The sequence below is a fragment of the Mandrillus leucophaeus genome, unplaced genomic scaffold (assembly GCF_000951045.1).
Source record: "Mandrillus leucophaeus isolate KB7577 unplaced genomic scaffold, Mleu.le_1.0 Scaffold187, whole genome shotgun sequence".
In the NCBI taxonomy this organism is placed as follows: Eukaryota; Metazoa; Chordata; class Mammalia; order Primates; family Cercopithecidae; genus Mandrillus; species Mandrillus leucophaeus.
Window position 1 is genome coordinate 4254474 of NW_012101887.1, and position 21657 is coordinate 4276130.

The 21657-nt window shown below is 38.4% G+C and overlaps 1 protein-coding gene across 1 annotated transcript in view; it reads left to right on the plus strand.

Annotated features, from left to right (window-relative positions):
• Window positions 1–21657, plus strand: part of ADGRV1 (adhesion G protein-coupled receptor V1) — a 596733-nt gene that overhangs the window by 510638 nt on the left and 64438 nt on the right. Inside the window, exon 87 of the mRNA XM_011978020.1 lies at window positions 21119–21240. Coding sequence (XP_011833410.1) covers window positions 21119–21240 — 122 coding nt within the window. The remainder of the gene's footprint in view (window positions 1–21118; window positions 21241–21657) is intronic.

Consider the following 21657-nt stretch of genomic DNA (forward strand, 5'->3'; position numbering starts at 1 on the left):
GGATTTGATATTGCTCATGAAAAACTCCTAGAACAATAACATCAGGAGTTTCCTAAGGTTTTACATATTGACATGAAAAGTGAAAAGGAAAATCATACTTTGGAGAGAAGTCTTAAATTTCTGTTGAACCACCCCTGATTTACACGTGTCGCCAAAAAGGAAAAGGGGCTGACCACTTGCGGCAGACCTGGACCTTTCTAGAACTCAGGTTTCCTGGATTTCTTACTTTAGTGCCTTTTACCAGTCTCAATTGAAGATGGATGAGGACGAAGGTAATCCCCAACTCAGGCTATTTCAGTACTAAACTATTATGTTTAATTGACATCTTTTTTCTAGGTGGACAGAGGACATAGAGCATGGATATGGGACGGGGGTGAGAGAAAGAGTAAAGGGCTGGCACTGCATGTAAGTGGCAGGTGCGCATCTCCCTTTGCACCTTGGTGATCCACATCATGGTTGTTGTCATCATCATTACTGCCACCCATTAAGATTCACCATTCACCATTCATCAGGCACTGTGTTAAGAATTTCACGTATATTATCTCAATTTAATATATACTTATGTACATAATATCTGTACATATTTATGGTGTACATGTGATATTCTGTGACACACATAGAATGTGTAATGATCATGTCAGGGTACTTGGGATGTCCATCACCTTCAATATTTATCATTTCAATGTGTTGGGGACATTTCAAGTTATCTCTTCTAGCTGTTTTGAAATATACAGTACATGTTGTTAACTATAGTCAACCTAGTTTGCTATCAAACATTTTATCTCAATTTTTATGTGAAGCCTATGAAGCAGGTATGATTTCCTCTAGTCAGACAAGAAAATCAAGGAAATGAGAGGCTTAGAAACGCTTTCACATTTACAAAGCTGTTAAATTGTGGGATTAGAATCGCAGGTTGATTCACAGGCTCTCCAGAGCTGCCATTGTTGTTAACACCAATACTTTTGCCCTTACCATTTTGTTTTCAAAACTCTTCTTGGTAATAGTGACATGTAAACATTAAATATTAAACTTAAAGAACTCTAATTTCATAAAAGTAGTATTAGACTTCACACCCAGCTCCACCCCACCCTGCAAAAAAAAAAGATACTGATACTTGAAGGTATCAGGGTTGGAAAATTAATCCTTCATCTTCTACTTAATCTTCTGATTTCCAAGAAAGATTGCCCCTCTTTATGGTGTACCAAAACATCCCTATTTTTCTTCACTATTCTCATATGTAATGCAAGTATAACAACATTATTTAATTTTGTAGGGTTGTGTGAAAGATAAAATTTTAATTCATATAAATATTTAGTATAGTCCCTGAAACATACTAAGCACTCAATATGTGTTAGTATTTTTATTAGTATAGGGACCCTTTCAATATGTAATTGGTGCAGAATACAGTCAGATATATAACTCCTTTCTCCTGTGTACTTCACCGGTATCTCTCAAATGTTCCCCTCCCTTTCTTCATGATTTTGCCTGGTGTATTCGCTCAGGCTGCCATACAAAATACCATAGACTGGGTGTCCTAAACAACAGACATTTATTTGTCACAGTTCCAGAGACTGAAAGTCCAAGATCAAGGCATCAGCTGATTCAGGTCCTGGCGAGGCTTGCATGGATATTTTGCTGTCTCCTCTCTTGGGTGAGAGAGAGCCCTCTCATGTCTCTTCTTATAAGGACACTAATTCCATCATGGGGGCGCCACCTTCATGAGATTATCACCTCCTGAAGGCCCCATCTCCAAATACTATTGCATTGGGAGTTCGGGCTTCAACATACAAATTTGGGGGATGGAGGAAACAATTCAGTCTGTAGCATCTTAGTGATGTCTCCCATCAGCTCATCCTTAGACATTACAGCTATCTTGAGACTGATATTGCTCAGTTCTCATCTATCCCCATTCCACACTGAAGCATTCTAAAAAGCAAAATTGACTATGTCATAAAATCATCCAATGACAATCATTTAGACTATAGAATAAAAGGAAAAATTCAGGAGCTGGGCATGGTGACTCACATCTGTAATCCCAGCACTTTGAGAGGCCGAGGCAGGTGGATCATCTGAGGTCATGAGTTTGAGACCAGCCTGGCCATGATGGATTCCCAGCTACTCTGGTGGCTGAGGCAGGAGAATGTCTTGATCCGGGGAGGTAGAGGTTGCAGTGAGCCGAGATCACCCCATTGCACTCCAGCCTGAGCAACAAGAGTGAAACTCCGTCTCAAAAATTAATTAATTAAAAAATTTAAAAATAAAACAAATATTCACTACTTCTCCACAGTCTTTAATGTCCTAACCATACTTAACTAGTGCTGCCACCTAAAAGTGATATGACTTCTGATAAAACTCGACTTAAATAACACAACTAAACTCACTCTTGCTTGCTGAGTTCATCACTTACGGTGATGAGAGAGGAGACAGAATAGAATTGAAACTCATTTCCATCTTGATACCCGTGATAAATAAGCTTCAGTAGGGTGTTAGTGGAAGATACGTTAACGTGATACACACTTAAAGCCAATGTCTAAGAGTATCAAAGTGATGTTGTTGTTTAGGTGCATCGCACACTCTTTGACCCTTAATGTGGCTGGCATCTCTTGTTGACATGTGCATTTCACTGCCATGCCATACGATGTTTGACCCAGAGAATTAATGGAACATTCCCATTGTTTATCAGTTTTGTACTCAGGCTAAGTAAGTTTCCTATCTATTTTCTTGCCATTGTTCTCCAAATTAATAATAAATTTTAATTTTCCTGGCAGATCCTATTTTTTTCTGAGACCGAGTCTTACTGTATTGCCCAGAATGGAGTGCCATGGCACAATCATAGCTCCCTGCAGCTTCAATCTCCTGGGCTCAAGAGATACCCCCACCTTGGGCTCCCAAGTAGCCAGGACTATAAACACATGCTACCATGCCCAGCTAATTTTTTAAATTTTTTTACTTAAGAACACTTTTTAAAAAATGGATGACTAAAGTTTTCCATTCAACTCTTGGCTAATGAAAATACAGTTACTGATTTTTTAAAATGTTTCTCTCCAGGATTTTATTCAGCATGAGTATATATAAAACTTGACTAGAGAGCAGAAAAATTAGTCTCTTGAGGCTGTTTTATCTTGGAATAAGTATGGCATTGAAAGCACCGTGTTTCTCTCTCAAGCTGGTCTATGAGCCATCTCAGTTGATATCAACATGGTGATACTGTAACACACTATGTTTCTCTCTCCCAAGTTCTTACCTGTATTTCCATTCTTGGTTTGCAACTTTTTCCATGTATTATTTGTTGTTATTTTCATTATTTAAAGTTACCTCTAATTTATGATTCAGTGCCTACATAGTTCTTTAAGGAAATACATAGTCCACAATCCTTTGTATGATCATACTGTAGTTACACGAATCAACTGGTACATTATTAAAGAGGAGATCGGGAAATAAAGGAAAATGGGTGTACTAGTACTACAGAAACAGGAAGTAGGGAAAGGTAATTTGGGGAATTAGCAATTGCATCATAAATTTCTTTAAAAATGAACGGTTAGCACAATACCCATGATCATAATGCTATACTCAACAGTTTACATAGTATAAAACTCAAGTGTATAGAAGAAAGTGACATTTTTACAGTATGATACACATTTCTAGATGAACAAGAAAGACCTACAGGAGAGAGAAATATTTAAGATGTGAGGCAGTTGTGAAAATTCAATGAAACAAGTTCCAAGAGTAGGCACACGTATACCTATGTAACAAACCTGCACGTTGTGCACGTGTGCCTTAGAACTTAAAGTACAATTAAAAATATATATATATAGGCCGGGCACGGTGGCTCATGCCTGTAGTCCCAGCACTTTAGGAGGCTGAGGTGGGTGGATCACGAGGTCAGGAGATCGAGACCATCCTGGCTAACATGGTGGAATCCCGTCTCTACTAAAAATACAAAAACTTAGCTGGGCGTGGTGGCGGGCGCCTGTAGTCCTAGCTACTTGGGAGGCTGGGGCAGGAGAATGGTGTGAACCCAGGAGGTGGAGCTTGCAGTAAGCCGAGATCGCACCACTGCACTCCAGCCTGGGTGACAGAGTGAGACTCGGTCTTAAAAAAAAAAAATAAATATATATATATATATACACACACACACACACACACACATATATATATAGAAAAAAAAGAAATTTTGCCAATCACCAACCCGCTCTTTGCCACACAGTTCTCTTTTATCAGCCAATTAGTGCTACTGTGTAATGGATACTAATTTATTATAAGTACTCTTAACTAAGCCATCTCTGCTTCTGAGACATCCTTTGGATTATTTTTAATTGATAAGTTTTAAGCGATCTTTGAAACAGATTCTACTACCCTGAAGTCTGTGTTTTATACATTCTGTCCTCACTGTCTAGTCAAGACATGAAAACAACATGGTGTTACCTCACACAACTTTCCTTATGTTCTCTGATCATTTCTCTTTGCCATCTCTCTTCTTCACCATTTTTCATTTCATCTTAGATGAGAAAGTAAGTGGCTCATTCTCACCAAAGCCAGCTCTCCCAATTGTGTCTTTCATGTGTTTTTCCTACTCTTGGAACTTGTTTCATTGAATTTTCCACAACTGCCTCACATCTTAAATGTTTCTCTCTCCTGTAGGTCTTTCTTGTCCACGTAGAAATATGTATCACTTTACACTGCCTGGAAGAGCTTACTTGTAATGCTGCTGCTTTATCAAATTCCTGCCCTGCCTCTCTTCTTTCTTTTACCAACAACTACTCTTGAAAAGTAGTTCATACAAGTTGCCTGTTCTCATCACCTTCTGTTCACTGTTAAGCCTTCAGAGCACCTTGCTTATTCTCTTTCATTCATCACTCATGGCTTTGGGCACCAAATCCACTGACCACTCTTCTCATCTGCGTTATCTTTCAGTTCTTCTGTAGAAATCACTACTGATAACCAGCCTTCCTTGAAAAGTCCATCTCTCTTGGATTTCACGACACCCTATTCTTTTTACAAGTATTTTCCTGCTAACTTCCAGGTCATAACCCTTTCTTCTTATGCCTGAAAACTCTGAAGTTTATGTATATTCCAGGGATTGCCTTTGCATTTTTTATGTCATAGTGATAGTGTTCAAATCTATTAACTTGAGCCTAACTTCTCTCTCCACATATAAGCTCACATTTTCAAATGTCTTGGGATACATTTGCTTGGGTTTCTCTCTGATAGCTTGTCCTCAAGATGTACAGATATTGTCATCAACTTTGCTCCTCTGCCTTATCCTAATTGCTCTGATCTCAGTGTTATTCTTTCACTCCTTTCTTTTCTTCTTCCTCTTGATACTTTTTCTGATTTTCCTAACCTGAAAGCTAGGGTAATTTCTTTCACTTCATAGTCATACTCTCAGATCAGTAGCTGTCAAAACTCACTGATCATCAAAATTACTTATGCTTTCAGAAATTATGGTTTGATGAGTCTCACTATAGTGAGACTTACTAAATTAGAATCTCTGGTGATGAAGTTCCACAATTTGTATATTTTTAAACTCTCCTACTCTTTTCTGATATGAGGGTACTACTAGAGATTCTATCTCTACATTTCTGTGCCTACCCCTTCATTACATTGCGGGGGCCACTCCTATGCCATTCCCCTACCTCAGGCCTTCATTACTGAGACCACAGCAATCCTTCCCTAACTGGTATCCCTGCCTCTAGCATTCTCTCCACCAACCTATTTTCTTTCCTATGAGTTTAAGCTATGTGAATATGCCACACCTCTTCTCCAAAATTTAAAATGGCTGCCCATTTCTCTGTAAAGTAATTATGTATTGTTTAACCTGGCCTTCAGTATTCCTTCGTGACCTAATGCTACAAACGTCTTGTTACTCACCTTCGTGGACCTTTAACACCAGCCAAAAGGAACAACCTACACTAATTTATGCATTTGCTTTTTGCCTTTCTTTATGCTGCTCTCACTGCCTTTGCCTCAATATTTGGATGTTCAAATATGGCCCATCTTCATAGCCCAGCCAAAATTCCTTCTTCCTCCCCCAAAGTTCCCTGATAATAATCAATAGGAAGAACGTCTTGTTTTCCCTGAACTTTTATGTAACTTTTATAAATCTCTCTTATAATACTTATCTCCTACCTTTTCTTATAGGGTATATACAAATATATATGTAATATTTACAAATATATAGTCTTTTATTTGTTTTGTTTTTTGTTTTTTGAGACGGAGTCTCACTCTGTCACCCAGGCTGGAGTACAGTACACTCAACTTGATCTTGGCTCACTGCAACCTCCGCCTCCTGAGTTCAAGCAATTCTCCTGCCTCAGCCTCCCAAGTAGCTGGAACTGCAGGCATGCACCACCATGCCTGGCTAGTGTTTTGTTTTTTTTTTTAATGGTAGAGATGGAGTTTCACCATGTTGGCCAGGCTGGTCTTGCACTCCTGACCTGAGGTGATCCACCTGCCTCTGCTTCCCAAAGTGAATGTATATAATCTTTGAGAGCAGATCCAAATATAATTGAACTTTTTATCTATCACATTTTATCTAATACATTTTGGTGCTAAAGAAATATATTTCTTGAATAACAAACAGAAGCCAAAGTTTATCTGGAACTGTTCATAGTGTTCCACTTTTCAACCACTAAATCCTCACAATCCACAAAACCTTATTTGGGAGGCCTAGTATATTCAATTTACAGATGAGGAAATTGAGCCTCAGAGCAGTTAAGTAACTAATACAAGGTCACATAGCTAGTGAAGGCCCTCAAGTAGCCTGGTTCCAGAGTCCATGCTTGTAATCACTGTACTGTTCTGCCTTTTGTTGTGAATAAATTCCACCCAGTCATATTTTTTAACCTCAGAGCATCTTTTAACATTTAATAGGCTGAGGGCTCATATTCAAAAGAGATCTTTTTCTTTTAACTGAATTTGACAGAAGCGAGCTTTAAATTTTATCATAAATAACCTTCAAGAAAGCAAATAATGTGATTTACAATTAGGATTCATCAACTTCAAGGAAGAAGTAGAAATTTGCTCATAGGAAAGATGTAAATGTGTTGCCTAGTTACATAAAGCTCTGTTGTACAATTTTATAAAGACTAAATCAGAATAGTTATAAATTAATAAGTAATTGAAATGAACAATATTTGATTCTTATACTCATTTAATTATACAATCTCCGAGACATGTGATTTCCTTCTCCCCATCTTTTTCCCCCAATGCTAGCGTATTTGCAAATAAATATTTAATCCATGGTTATATTAAAGCTGCTTTGCTACCGTGAAAAAAAGGTTTTTTTACAAACATCTTTCACAAACTTTGTCACTGGACAGACTCCACCAGGTAAAAAAATAAGTGAATGGAAACAAAACAAGAAGGTAGCAGGATCTGCCTAGCTTATTAAAGATGAAATTGAATAGTGGAAATAGCTCCATTTTGGAGGCTTAGGAAGCATAGTGACCAAAAAACTGTATGACTGCTCATTTATTAGTCTTAAACCATTAATGTCAAACTCATAGTATCCAGAGTTAAATAAGATTCTAATGCTCCTTTTCTTAAAAAGAAAAAATGGAAGCATATACTTGTGAGCCTGGGGCAAAAGGAAGCTATAACATCAACCATACATTTGCTAATATCAGACACACCTGTGAACCAGTTTAACCATTAACAATTTAAACTCTACATTTTAAAAGGAGAAAAAAAAACCCTGGAATTAAAATATCACAAAAAGTAAGGTCTACATGTAATATTGACAGACAAACACAGAAATAAAATTTAATAGTCTATCACTGGGCACAAATCACTTTGATCAAATCACTTTGATCACTAATATACAAGTATTAGACAGCCTCTTTCTCCCTAGAGTATATATATGGCATTCAATCTGGGAATTGCCTTTTTTTCTGAACACCACTGCTTCCCTTTTTTTTCTGTAAGGGCTTGGTCCAATGTTGCTAGTAAGAATGAGCAATAAAACATTAGTTCACTCCCTTACGCATTAAAATCCCTGCCACACCTGTGGCTATTGTACCATTTTTTTAAATGGGTGAAAAACAGCTCTGCGTGAGTTATGTATCCATTTGCTTAATTAAAAATATAATTATTTAACAACAGAGAGTAACTAATATACCTACAGCTGTTGGGAAATACCATTATTTCTAAGACCAGACAATGCCCTGATAATCTGATAGCTGTTGGGAAAAGAGATGCAGTTAATCACATTGATAAGAGAATCAAAGGATTTAACTCAAGTCGAATTTTTAGAATAGTGATATGGCAAGGGAAGTAAAACAATTTAATCAAATTTTAAATTTGTGTTACAGTTTTGTGTGTGATGGTTAGAGAACCAAATTAAAGAAACAAAGGCAGCTTTGAGGTATGCTGGCATTTATCCAGATTGAGGGTCTACCAGAAAACAGTTCTGGGAACTGACATTTATGATAACTCATTCAAATATCTTCTTGCACAATTAGGGTTATCTTTAGGGTTAATTTTCCTGAGACATCATGCCATTTCTGACTCAAGATTTCAGCATTGAATTTGAGCCTATTAACTCTTAATGAGTGCTAACTGATGTCTTATCAAACTATCTATAAAAGATAACTGGCTATTCATGGCCAAATGCATAGTCATCTAATGTCCAAAAATTAGGAGACCATCTAGTCAGATTCAAAATACAGACATAGGCAGGTTTAAAGATGCATTGTACATTTTCATTGTGTTACAAAAGTTAAGTGTGTTGGAAAATTGCTGTTAGCTGCCTGAGCATGCCTGTAGCTGCGTCTTGAGCTCCTTAATGGTTGAGTAACCGGTAATGTAGTTAGAAAACTAGGTTAAGCCAGTCTTCAGTCATTAGTTGGCTGACTTCATATTTGTTTTAGAACTCTAATCTTCTAAGAACTTGTTTTCATAATTCTACCTTATGAAACATTTATGAAATGTGTAGAAAATTACTAAGATAGCTGTAAATCCAAATGATAATTCCTTTTCCCATAGTTTCAATAATTTTTTTCTTCACTAGAAGAAAACAGAGCACTTAACCTTTTCCTTAAGAATCACAGATCTATTTGATCCCCCCTCAGCAGAATATTATCTGGCACTTTCGAAGTACATGGTTCAAATAGAATTACTCTAATAATAGTTCTTGCAAGGTCTGTGTGGGTCTCATCTAACTTGGTTATTCTCCTTAGATTCGAAATTATAGCCTGCAAATTGAAAATTATATATAGCTTTTGCAAGGCAAGACCATAATTCTAGGTTTGAACCATTTTTTTTCAACCCCAATAAATCACATTCAAAGTAAACCTGACACTGGACTGTCTTTTAGCATCCAGGAGAGCCCTAAGTCAGCTGTTGACAAAGTACTGCATTTTAAGTTCCCAGAAAACCTTGAGACTCCACTGAGAATTTGCTTACATTCTCCTCTTTACCCCTGGAAAATATACTCTAGGCCAATACTGATTCACTTCTCTGCCTGCAGATCCAGTATGTCACCTGCACAGATCTTTCCATGTCAGAAGGTAGTCGGTGGAAGTCTCCACTATGGTTATGTTTACTGTTCCTACCTTTACCTCTAAAGGACAAGCTACTTAAATTACTTTCTAAGGCAAAAGTTTAAAAATTGTGGGTCACACAGTACATTGATGAGTCCCACTGCCAACATATTTTACATGGAATGAGATGGCAAGGGAGAGAGTAGAGTGGATGGGATGGTATAGGAATGGGATGGGATGGGATAGAGTAGAGTGGATAGGATAGGATAGGATAGGATAGGATAGGATAGGATAGGATAGGATAGGATCGAATCGAATCAAATAGAATAGATCAAAGTGTGTCATACATTAACTTGGGTTTCATAAAAGTTTTCTTTAAAGATTGTGTAGTTCACATGTAAAATGCATTTCTCACTGCGGTTTGTGGTCAGAGTTTGAAAGTCAGTATTGTACAGTAAATTTGACTCATCAATGGCCCTGGAACTGACATATGTCTATGGAAATCTTAGATAAGGTGGATTGTTTCTGGGAAGCATTTAATGCTTCCATTCCACTTTTTCTCCTTCCCCCTCTTTTTCCCTCCCATTAAGAAACAATCCCATTGAAGTGTCTCTGTGGAAATGTTACTCATGGGCAGCTTTGTTTACAAGCCACAAACTCCAATTTTTTATCAAGCCCCTGCAGCCCAAAAGCAATTCTCTCACTGCTGTGACATCCACATTTCTCTCTGCACCTTCCCTACTCTTTAAATAAAGAGTGAAGGGGATAGTGGGGGTACAATTTCTTGTCAATTTTACTTTTAACTGTAGTATGTCTTCTTAGCCAGTCCCATAAGGCCTTTTTTTAAATTTATTAAACTAGAATCAGAAATTGTCTTTTTAAATTCTTTAAACTAGTGCTTGAGAATTATCTCATTGCTTTTGTGAGCTCACATTCTAGGAGAGTATTAAGCAATAAACAAATATGTAAATTGTGTTAGGATTCTCCATAGAAACAGAACCAACAAGAGATCACTGGCAGATTGGAGACTGAAGAAGCTGGTGGTATATTTCGAAGGCCTGAGAGGCAGAGGTGAATGGTGTAGATTTCAGTTTGAGTTTGAAGGCCTGAAAACCAGGAATGCTAAGGGTGGAAGAAGGAATGTTCCAGCTCAAGCAGTCAAGCAGAAGATAGGTGAAGCTAACCTTCCTCCACCTTTGTGGTTCCTTTGAGGCTCTCAAGGTGTTGGGTGATGCCCACTGACATCAGGGACGGCCATCTGCTTACCCAGTCTGCAAATTCACATGCAAATCTCTTTTGGAAACACCCTCACAGACACACTTGGAAATAATGTCTAATCAGATATCTGGGCTTCCTTTAGTCCAGTCAAGTTGACCCACAAAATTAACCATCACATAAATCATATAGTGAGTTAGATGTCAGTAAGTGCTATGAAAAAACTAAGTCAGAAAAGAGAGAGTGGGAGGGAAAATAGAAGATGCCGAGAGGTCCTTTTTTTTTTTTTTTTTTTTTTTGAGACAGAGTCTTGCTCTTTGCCCAGGATGGAGTTCAATGGTACAATATTGGCTCACTGTAACCTCTGCCTCCCAGGTTCAAGCGATTCCTCTGCCTCAGCCTCCCGAATAGCTGGGATTACAGGCCCCTGCCACCATGCCTGGCTAATTTTTGTATTTTTTAGTAGAGATGGGGTTTCACCATGTTGTCCAAGCTGCTCTCAAACTCCTGACTTCAGGTGATCCACCTGCCTCAGCCTCCCAGAGTGGTGGGATTACAGGTGTGAGCCAGCATGCCCGGCCCAAGAGGTCCATTTTTAGTTGGTTAGTCAGGAAGTTTTTAGTGACAGTTTGAATGTGATAGAACTTTGAGTCTGCATGTTGAAAACAATCCTCAGAGTCTAGACTTACACATGATTACATCAGGATAAACAGAAGGGTTCTATAGCCAAACAAGTATGGGAGATTCTGGTGTATATATATATGAAACTTATACATGTTTATCGCATATTTACTATGTGATATTTTAGAACTTCAGATCTACAAAGGAAGAAATAGAATGAGACAAGATGAGAAGCAGCAAGGTAATGGGAATGGAGGGAAATTTAGAGGTGGAGTAAAAAAAATAAAGCTGGAAAAACTGTAGAAGATGAGAGATGAAGCCAATTAAATAGGGCCATGGTTGCTCTTTGAAAAATACTACCCACATCAGAACAAAACAAGCAACAATTGCAGGGTATCTATAGCTATGTGCTCTTTCCCTAATGTGACTAAACTCATGATGGTGGTGAGAATCAGGATAATAGTAGTTGATGCTTATTGAACATGTGCCTGATGCCCAGCCTTATGCTGAGTGCCTTGGGTGCATGGTTTCCCTCTCTGTAATGCAGATCGACACAGGTAGAGGCTGCCTCTGCCTTGGCTCATCTCTTTACTTCCAGCGCTTAGCACAATAGCTGTTCAATAGGAACATGGAATTTGACCTATCAGCCTTAACTAATACTTACAAATTGATCCATGAATTATTAAAATTTCCACAATTATCCTTTACTTTTTTATCAGGAATTATGGCACAGAGAAGTTAAGGAGTTTGGCTGAGACCCACTCAACAGGCTCAAAAGTGATAGAATTGGAAGCCGGATGCAGATCTAGCTATTCCTCACGCTCATCCCCATTCAGAATATTGCCTCAGAGCAGTTATTTTCCTCCATGGATCATATCTTAAAGGACTAGTGTACCTTAGACCTACTGCTACAAAGCAAATTAACTTTTCCCTGAAATGCATTCTCTTCATTCTTGTACTTTCAAAGTGCAGGGCTTCTCTAAAGAGAAATTCAAGCTTTCAGATGAAAAGAGCAGCAGTAAAAATAAAAAGCAGGGTCATACCGACAAGTCACATCAACAATTCTTTTATTGAACAAACATTAAGTGACTTGCTTATGCCAGACCATGTGCTAGGCACTGGGAATATAAAGATAAATAAGATAGACTGAGTTAGTGCACTTAATAACCTCTAATGAAAGAGATAGGCACGTAACAAGTAATGACAAAGAGCTACACGCATGAAGAAATACAGTGTGGTCAGGGTGCCTGGAAGACTAGAGAGCATTCACTGGGAAGTAGGCAGGAACTGGTGGTGAGGTTTATCTTTTATGATATGGGAGGCAGTTGAAGGATTTTTAGCCTTTAAATGGCATGATCATATATGAAAATACATGTAAACATGCACTTTTATGTATACATACATGTATGCATACATACATACATAACTTCTTTTTTGTCTATCACTCTGTCACCCAGGCTAGAGTGCAGTGGCACGATCGCTGCTCACTGCAACCTCAACCTCCCAGGTTCAAGCAATTATCCTGCCTCAGCCTCCCAAGTAGCTGGGATTACAGGCATGCACCACCATGCCCAGCTAATTTTTGTATTTTTAGTAGAGATGGTGTTTCGCCATGTTGACCAAGATGATCTCAAGCTCCTAGCCTCCAGTGATCGGCCGGCCTCAGCCTTTGAAAGTGCTGAGACTATAGGCATGAGCCACTGCACCCAGCCATAATTTTTTAAAAGATGTTTCTCTGGGCCAGGCACAGTGGCTCATGCCTGTAATCCCAACCCTTTGGGAGGCTGAGGTGGGCGGATCACCTGAGGTCAGGAGTTTGAGACCAGCTTGGCCAACATAGTAAAACCCCATCTCTACTAAAAATACAAGAATTAGCTGGGCGTGGTGGTGAGTATCTATAATCCCAGCTACTCGGGAGTCTGAAGCAGAAGAATTGCTTAAACCCGGGAGGCAGATGTTGCAGTGAGCAAAGATCATGCCACTGCACTCCAGCCTGGGCAACACAGTGAGACTCCATCTATGTGGAAAAAAAAAAAAAGATGTTTATCTGGCCATAATAGGAGTAGGAGGGGTGAATTGGAACAGACAGCTCTACCTACAAATCTGTCAAAATAGGCTCACTAAAAGAGATGAAGTCCTCAGGAAGGACAATGTTCTAGGAAGGATTGTAGAGAACAAATTTCAGAGCAAATTAGAAGATAGATAAAATATGTCGACTGATTTGAAGCACCATATGAAGGAAAATGCAGCATCAGGGTAAATCGGTGTGAATGGTGATGCCAGTACTCAGACGGAGGAAAAAGTGTGATGAGAAGAGGAATACTAAATTCAGCCGTGGAGGAACTCTGTTTGAAGTGGTTTGGGGATCTCCAGGCCTGGAGCTTAAGAGAAGTGAAGAAGCAGATTCAGAAAGAGTTGGCCCTAATGTGCTTGGAGGAAGGTAACATTGGAGATTATGAATTTAGGAAGGATATTGTAATAAAATGAAGAACCTGGCACATAATAAGTGTTGATACAGTCTAGCCTGCTGCAATAAATATTTGCAACCGTATCTGGAGATAGAGGCCAAAGGACCTAGAGTGAGTTTCTTATTATCCGAATGGGTTTTCAAGAGCTATTTTGGAAATGTGTTGGAGAACTGCTGAAGAGAAAAGGAAATTCTAAAATTAGATCCGAGTATAGAACTAGTGGCCAAGGATTAGGAATGCCAGCTACCCAAATGAGGTGGAGGGTGTTTTTTTGAACAATTTGCAAACCCAGTCTTTTTTTTTTTTTTTTTTTTTTTTAAACACGGGGTCTCACTCTGTCATCCAGACTGGAGTGCAGTGGCACAGTTAGCTCAGTGAAACCTCCACCTTCTAGGCTCAAGAGCGCCTTCTACCTCAGCCTCCTGAGTGGCTGAGACTACACGCATGCATCTCCACACTTGGCTAAATTTTTGTATTATTTGTAAAGACAGGGTTTTGCCATGTTGCCCAGGCTGACCCGTCTTTAACTCTGTTGTTCACTCTCCCATGCACAGTGTCCTCATGATGATTTGGCAGTGCTGTGAAATATGTGCCTTATTGTCTTCCTGTATGACCCTCAGTTTATTTGCTGAGAACAGTGGTGGCTGACTGCTGCGGAATTGGTGTTAATCCTTGTTAGGAAACCTCGAGGACACCAATATTTTCTCACCAAGAAAATATTCAGATCACGGAAACATCCTTGTCTCTAAGTGTGAATTTCAGAATAAAGACCTGTGTTTTAGAAATAAAGTTCTTTGATACTCTTTCGTTTCAATTTATCTTTCTTTTCTAATTTAAAAATAATGTGTGCCCACTGTTGGAAATAGATCCATTAATATCTTTTCATTTAATTTTTTTTTTTTTTTTTTTTTTGAAATGGAGTTTCACTCTTGTTGCCCAGACTGGAATGTAATGGTGCTATCTCGGCTCACTGCAACCTCCACCTCCCAGGTTCATATGATGCTCCTGCCTCAGCCTCCTGAGTAGCCCCCATGCCCGGCTATTTTTTGTATTTTTAATGGAGATAGGATTTCGCCACATTGACCAGGCTGGTCTGAAACTCCTAACCTCAGGTGATCCCCCACCTCGGCCTCCCAAAGTGCTGGAATTACAGGTATGAACCACAGCACTTGGCTGATATCTTAAATCCACATTATTTCACAGTTGTGTTCTATGTTTTACATTGATAGGTTTGTTTAAGTAGCACATTCCAAATTGTTAGAATCAGAAGGTCAGTGAGGTAAAATTAAAACAAGTACTTTGGAAGATTGTAAACACAGAATAAATTTCAGCTTCATGTAAATGGAGTGTGATTTCCATAATAAAGCCATTATTGTTGTCACTGGTGCACAGCAATAAAGCCAAGGCTGCAGTTACAAAGAAAACAGATAATACAACACCATACTTTCTTTAAAAATGGCAGTTAAATTCATGGAAATAATATTTTTCACTAAAAAATAAAGAGATGTGATGTGATCTCAATGGAATCTACTAACTCCCATGAGTAGACTTTCTTAATGGTAGTAGCACTAATTGACATATCTACTTGCTGGTTTGTTGTTTGTTGTTGTCATTTGTTTTGTCTTCTTTGCCTTTCAAGAAGTAATTTCTTTCACTAAAACCTTTTCAAACTACTTTGGTTTTCACATTTGTGACTCCTTGTTAATTTAAGTATGTAAATTAAGTACTGTGATGATTTGATTTTTTTTTTTTCTCCCTTCTGTGGAACTTCATCTTGACACAGCCTGAGTTACTTGGCATAGTCTTTTTTCTTTTTTATTAATTGTAGCAAAATATACATAACAAAATTTAGCATCTTAAACCATTTTAAGTGTACACTTCAGTGTCACATAAGTACACTAACAATGTTGTGCAACCGTCACCACTATCCATGTTTCCAGAACTTTTTCATCACTCCAAACAGAAACTCTATATCCATTAAACAATAACTCACTATTCTGCACTCCTCCCAGCCCCTGGTAACTTCTGTTCTACTTTCTGCCTCTGAATTTGCCTATTCTAGGCACTTCATGTAAATGAAATTATTTGTCCTTTCGTGTATGGCTTGTTTCATGTAACATTTTCAAGGGTCATCCATGGCGTAGCATATATTATAATTTCATTCCTTTTTAAGCTTCAGTATCTCAGTCTGTTCAGGCTGTTACAGAATACCCTAGACCAGCTAACTTATAAACAGCAGAAATGTACTTCTTACAGTTCTGGAGGCGGAGAAGTTCAAGATCAAGGTGCCAGCAGATTCAGTGTCTGGCAAGGGCCCAGATTTCTTGTCCGTAGATGGTGCCTTCTCGGCGTGTCCTCACATGGTGGAAGGGGCAGGGCAGCGCCCTGGGGCGTCTTTTATGGGTGCACTAATCCCATTCATGAGGGCTCTATTCTCACAACCTAATCACCTCCAAGCAGTCCAGCCTTCTAATGCTGTCATTGGTGATTAGGTTTCAACAGATAAAGTTTGGGGGAACACAAATATTAAGAACATGGCACTGAGTAATATTACATTATACGCAAATAGTATATTTTATTTATCTCTTCATCTGTTGATTGACATTTGGGTTGCTTCCGCCTTTCGGCTATTGTGATACTGCCATGAATATTGGTGTGCAAATATCCATTTGTGTACCTGTACCTTCACTTTTTTTGAATATATACCTATAAGTGGAATTGTTGGATCATATGGTAACTTATGTTTAACATTTGGCGGTTCTACCAAACTGTTTTCCACAGCAGTTGTGCCATTTTACGTCTCTATCAGTCATGCACAAGGGTTGCAGTTGCTAAATATCCTCACCAACACTTACTATTTCCTGGTTTTTTGATAATAGTCATCCTAGTGGGTATGAAGTGGTATCACTGTGGTTTTGATCTTTGTTTCCCTAATGACTAGTGATCCTGAGCATCTTTTCATGTGATTATTGACCATTTGTATATCTTCTCAAAAGAAATGTCTTTTGTCCATTTTTCAAATGGATTGAATGGGTATTTTGTTAAGTTTTAGGAGTTCTTTATTCTATATGGCACAGTCTTTTATATAGATACTCATTTCTTGGGTGCAACACTGTGTTTGTAGGGCCTCCTTTTATTGAGAACATTGAAATGACTCTGTTTTATCTTCACTAATTCACTTCTAAACACAAGTTGTTTCCAGTATTACCAATTACAAATGCTTTCTTTGGTAAATATTGAATTATAGACAGCAGAGAAGTTATTAGTAGTTCATCAAATACGAAATGACAGCTTAGGAAATATAAAACCAAAGTGATTTTCAGTTGAATGGAGCACTGTTTTTCAGTTTGCCAAATGAAATTTATAATCACTGTTTAATAACAACATGCCCCCCGCTAACTTTCATCACCATCACCCCCTCCCAATACCTCTTTTCTTTTGACTTAGGCCCTAAAGAGAGTTAAAGGTGCCTCCTCAGAGGTAGATTAACCATAAAGCTGATGAAGCTTAAGTTTCAGGTCCTTTCACCAGCCTTGGCTGCTTCCAAGATCCTGTACCTAATTATGGTTTTGTAATTTTTGTTTTTTAAACAAGCCTCCCCAATATAAGCCTCCCTAATATAAGAAGGCCCACAAAATCCGAATGTGCCTCTGGATATGTTTCTTCTATCTGAAATCATTATCTTAATCATTGTTGTACTTCTGGAAGGCAAGCCTGGGATCTATTAAGTATGCTGAGTTATTTATGACTAGCTTTTTTCCCTACGGAGTTTCTAGTCTGGGGTGCCAAACTACTATTCTACAGAATTCAAGGAAAATATAAGCCATGGACATTCTCATGAGCCCCAGTATGCTCCCTTAGCTTCTCCACTAAGCTCTGTCAGCACACACCACTTGCTTTGCTCTAAGAACTTACAGGAACATGCAGGCCAAACTTTGAAAATTGGTTCTTAGTTGTTCATATGAAATGTGCGTGTCCCTTTGTACTCTGCACAGAGCCATAAATAGAATTTTGTTCTTACACGGTGGAAGAAAAGAATGCAGTTGCCAGACTTGATACCTAATCTTTGAAAATTTTGTGACCACAGCTTAGGGGTTTTCTAAATATTAGGATATCTTGTCAGAAGTAAAAATGAGCCTTCTGGCCCTTTATCAAATTGTATTATTTCATTAAATAAAAATGAATTTTTCTAAAAATTAAATAAATCTTAATATATATTTTCTTGTCCTGCTGCAAAGCATTAGTGACAAAGAAATTATTCATCTATGTAAATCTTCTTATATTAGTCTTATTTTCCCTGTAAAGTTATAATAATAATTTAGACAATTTGTATATATTGTGATGAAGGGTATATATCAGCACAGTCCCCTTCTAAAGCCTTCTTTCTCTCAAAAAAAAAAAAGTGTTCAGTTTCCCTCTTTCTCCTCACCACTTCCCTTCTCCCTCTTTGCATTCCCTCCTTGTGCTTTCTTTTTCCTCCCTTTCCCGAACAATTCCATCTACAGCCACCAGTTGGTACAGAGCAAGGTGTGCATCTGCAGGGAGGGGGCCCAAGCCTGGATGTCAGAAGCCAGTCATTGTGAGAAAGGAATCCATGTGAGGAGTGCAGTGCTGCCCAGCAGGAATTGTGGGACGCTGAGTGAGTTTGGGAGGCCACCTGAGCGAGGGAATGGATAACAGCAATAGGAAGTTGGTTACATGCAGAGGAGTGGATCGGATCAGTAGATATATTAAGGATAATAAGAAGTAGCGGAGTGCAGTGGCTCACGCCTGTAATCCCAGCACTTCGAGAGGCTGAGGTGGGCAGATCGCCTGAATCTAGGAGTTCAAGAATAATGAGAAGTAGATCTCTTACCAACACAGAAGAGTTACAAATATGGAAAGGAAGAAAACTGGAATTAACACTGTGATGTTGGGTTGGAATTAAAAGCATTGAAATGAACTAATGAAATTAATTATATAGAGATAGATAGAGTAAAACAGATCTAAATGTGTTTGTGTGTGCATATGCATGTGTATCCTCTCACTCTATCTACTGAGAGAGCTTAGGAGCAGGAACAGCAGTGACCATACCTAGCCCCAGATCACACTTTCTAAATATCATTCTCCCCTAAAAGAAACCAGGACTGGGACAGAGAACATTTGAAACATCTTGGGCCAAAAACCAAACAACTGCTAGTAGAATGATGAGGATATAACCACAGGCACAGAAACCATCTTGAAAGGGTTCCCACTAGGGACAACTTGGCATCAAAACAAACAATGATAGTGGCCGGGTACCATGGCTTATGCCTGTAATCCCAGCACTTTGGGAGGCCAAGGCACGCGGATTGCTTAAGCCCAGAAGTTCAAGACCAGCCAGGCAACATGGCGAAACCCCATGTATACAAAAAATATAAAAATTAGGTGGGCGTGGTGGCATGCACCTGTAGTTACTTGAGAGGCTGAGAGGTGGGAGAATGGCTTGAGCCCAGGAGGTCAAACCTGCAGTGAGCTGTGACAACACCACTGCACTCCAGTCTGGGCAATGGAGAAACACTTTGTATGACCCTATGCGAAGGAAAAGGAGAGGAAAAAGAAAAGAGAAAGAAAACGAAAAAAGAAATAAGGAAGGAGGGAGGGAGGAAGGAAGGAAGGAAAGAAGGGTAAAAGAAAGAATAATGGACAATATGCTAAATAAGCAGGAATCTATTAGTCTATATTAGAAAATAAGTAAGTGGATAAATCAAACATTTGGTAAGGAAAAAGATATTTACATAGTTTCAAAGAAATGCCACAGATAAAACTTCTTAATTACAAAGGGAAAAATGCTAGCTTTATAGTGAAGAATTTGTGCAGCCACCATCTTAATCAAGTGACCAAAATGAACATCTTCGGTAATGGGACAAACTGAGTTCTTGTGCCACCTGATAGAATGCTGTAAGATGAACCCAGCATCCCTTCTGTGATTTCTAACAGTTCATAATCTAAATCTAATCATGAGAAGAATCAAATAAACTCAAATTTAAGGACACTCTACAAGAAAAACTGGCTGGTAATCATCAAAAGTGTCAAGGTTACAAAAGTCAAGGACACACGAAGACCCATTTGGGATTAAGAGTCTACAGAGACATGTCAACTATACAAGGCTGGATCTCTGGATCTCTGTGCTAAAAAGGAAATTACTGGTATAATAAAATGGAATCTGAGAATGATAGTACTATATCGGTGTTAATTTTCTGATTTCATGGCATCACGTTTATGTAGGAAAATGTCTTTGTAGAAAACACATTATTCAGAGGGTAGTGGGGGATCAGATTGACAATATTCAATTGATTCAGGAAAAAAAAATTTTCTCATTGTACTCTACTTGCACCTCTTCTGTATATTTGAGATTGTTTCCAAATAAAATTAAATTTGAAAATTGCTAAAGTTGTAAGCAACTGTTTAAATTCCATAGTGCACAAGGATTTTAGGTGTTAATTGATGGTAGTGGGTAAAGAAACGCTTTGAGGTCTGTCATGAAAGTTGTCAGTGGTGTGGTCTACCCGGATGTCTTTCAACAGCATGAAAATGTGTTTATTTGTGGCTGCAAAGATCTGATTCACTTTCTAACTCTTATATAACTTGTCATTTAAATATTAAAATCACCTCTGTACGGTTATTATTCTAAAACTCAGATAGCAAAGAAAATTCAAAATAAACAAGTGGAAAGGGTAATAAAGTCCCTTGACCCTGAGAAAATCTATTCTGAAAATGTTTGAAACAAACTGCATTAGAATATGTGTAGAATAAACTTAGTTGATCATTATGAATCAGTCACTTCCTCTTTGCTCTTAAACTTACCAATAAATTTTGGTGTCTTCTCGGTCAGAAAAAGGATGTGAGTACAGATTTTTCCAACACACACACGCGTGCGTGCACACACACACACACACACAATGTTATGTAATTTCTGTTATTAAGTGCCTGGTTGGAATATGCTAATTTCGGGAGCACACTACTGACTGCCATTTTCTGGTGGAACACTCTTTTAAGGAAATTTCTACAACTCCATTGTTGCTTGTGGTACTTTCTGAACAGTCCAGCAGGTGGTAGTCTAGGAGAGGAACAGTTCTCATCCTCCCCCATCCATCCCTGGACCTACCAGCAGCCCCATTTGCAAAACAGAAAGAATGTGGACTCAGCAATGTGCCTTCTCTCCTCTGGCGTAAGAATGGGATTTCCAAGGTTGTTCTCTCAAAATGGGCACTTAGAATACCACAGAAAGAAGCCAAAAATAACTTTGTGTATACATGTGACTGTGCAGTATTCTGAAGCTCAAAAATTCTTTTTTTTTTTTTTAATTTCTAGAAATTCCACTGATTTTATATCTCTTTGCTCTGATTTCTGTGACATGGCTTTGGGGAGGACTACACATGGCCTACAGACACTTCTGGATGTTGGTTCTCTTTGTCATTTTCAACAGTCTGCAGGTAAGCCTTACAGTTTGGTTAGTGACAACAGACATTTATCTTAATGAACACAAGGCATAGAATTTCAATATTAAAGAGTCAGGCATCCACACACAGGTGAATTTGTGTATACAATAACATCATATAGAGTTGTAAAATAAACTGATAGGAGCCTAAATCTTTAACATATGAAATATGACTGGGATTCTAACTTGCTCATTATACAGTTAAGGAAGACAAATATTTATTCTCCTTCATTTTGACAACATCGAAGTAACTACACAAACATATTTCTTTTTCAGTAGGATTGATGTTTATCAGCTTTGCAGATGGCAGCCATGTAAGATCAATGCACATATTTGGATTGTGGCTGGGTCTAGAAATTAGATCAATTGAGGAGTGAAATAGTGATGTTCAAGCAGTCCCCTCTTAAGTGTG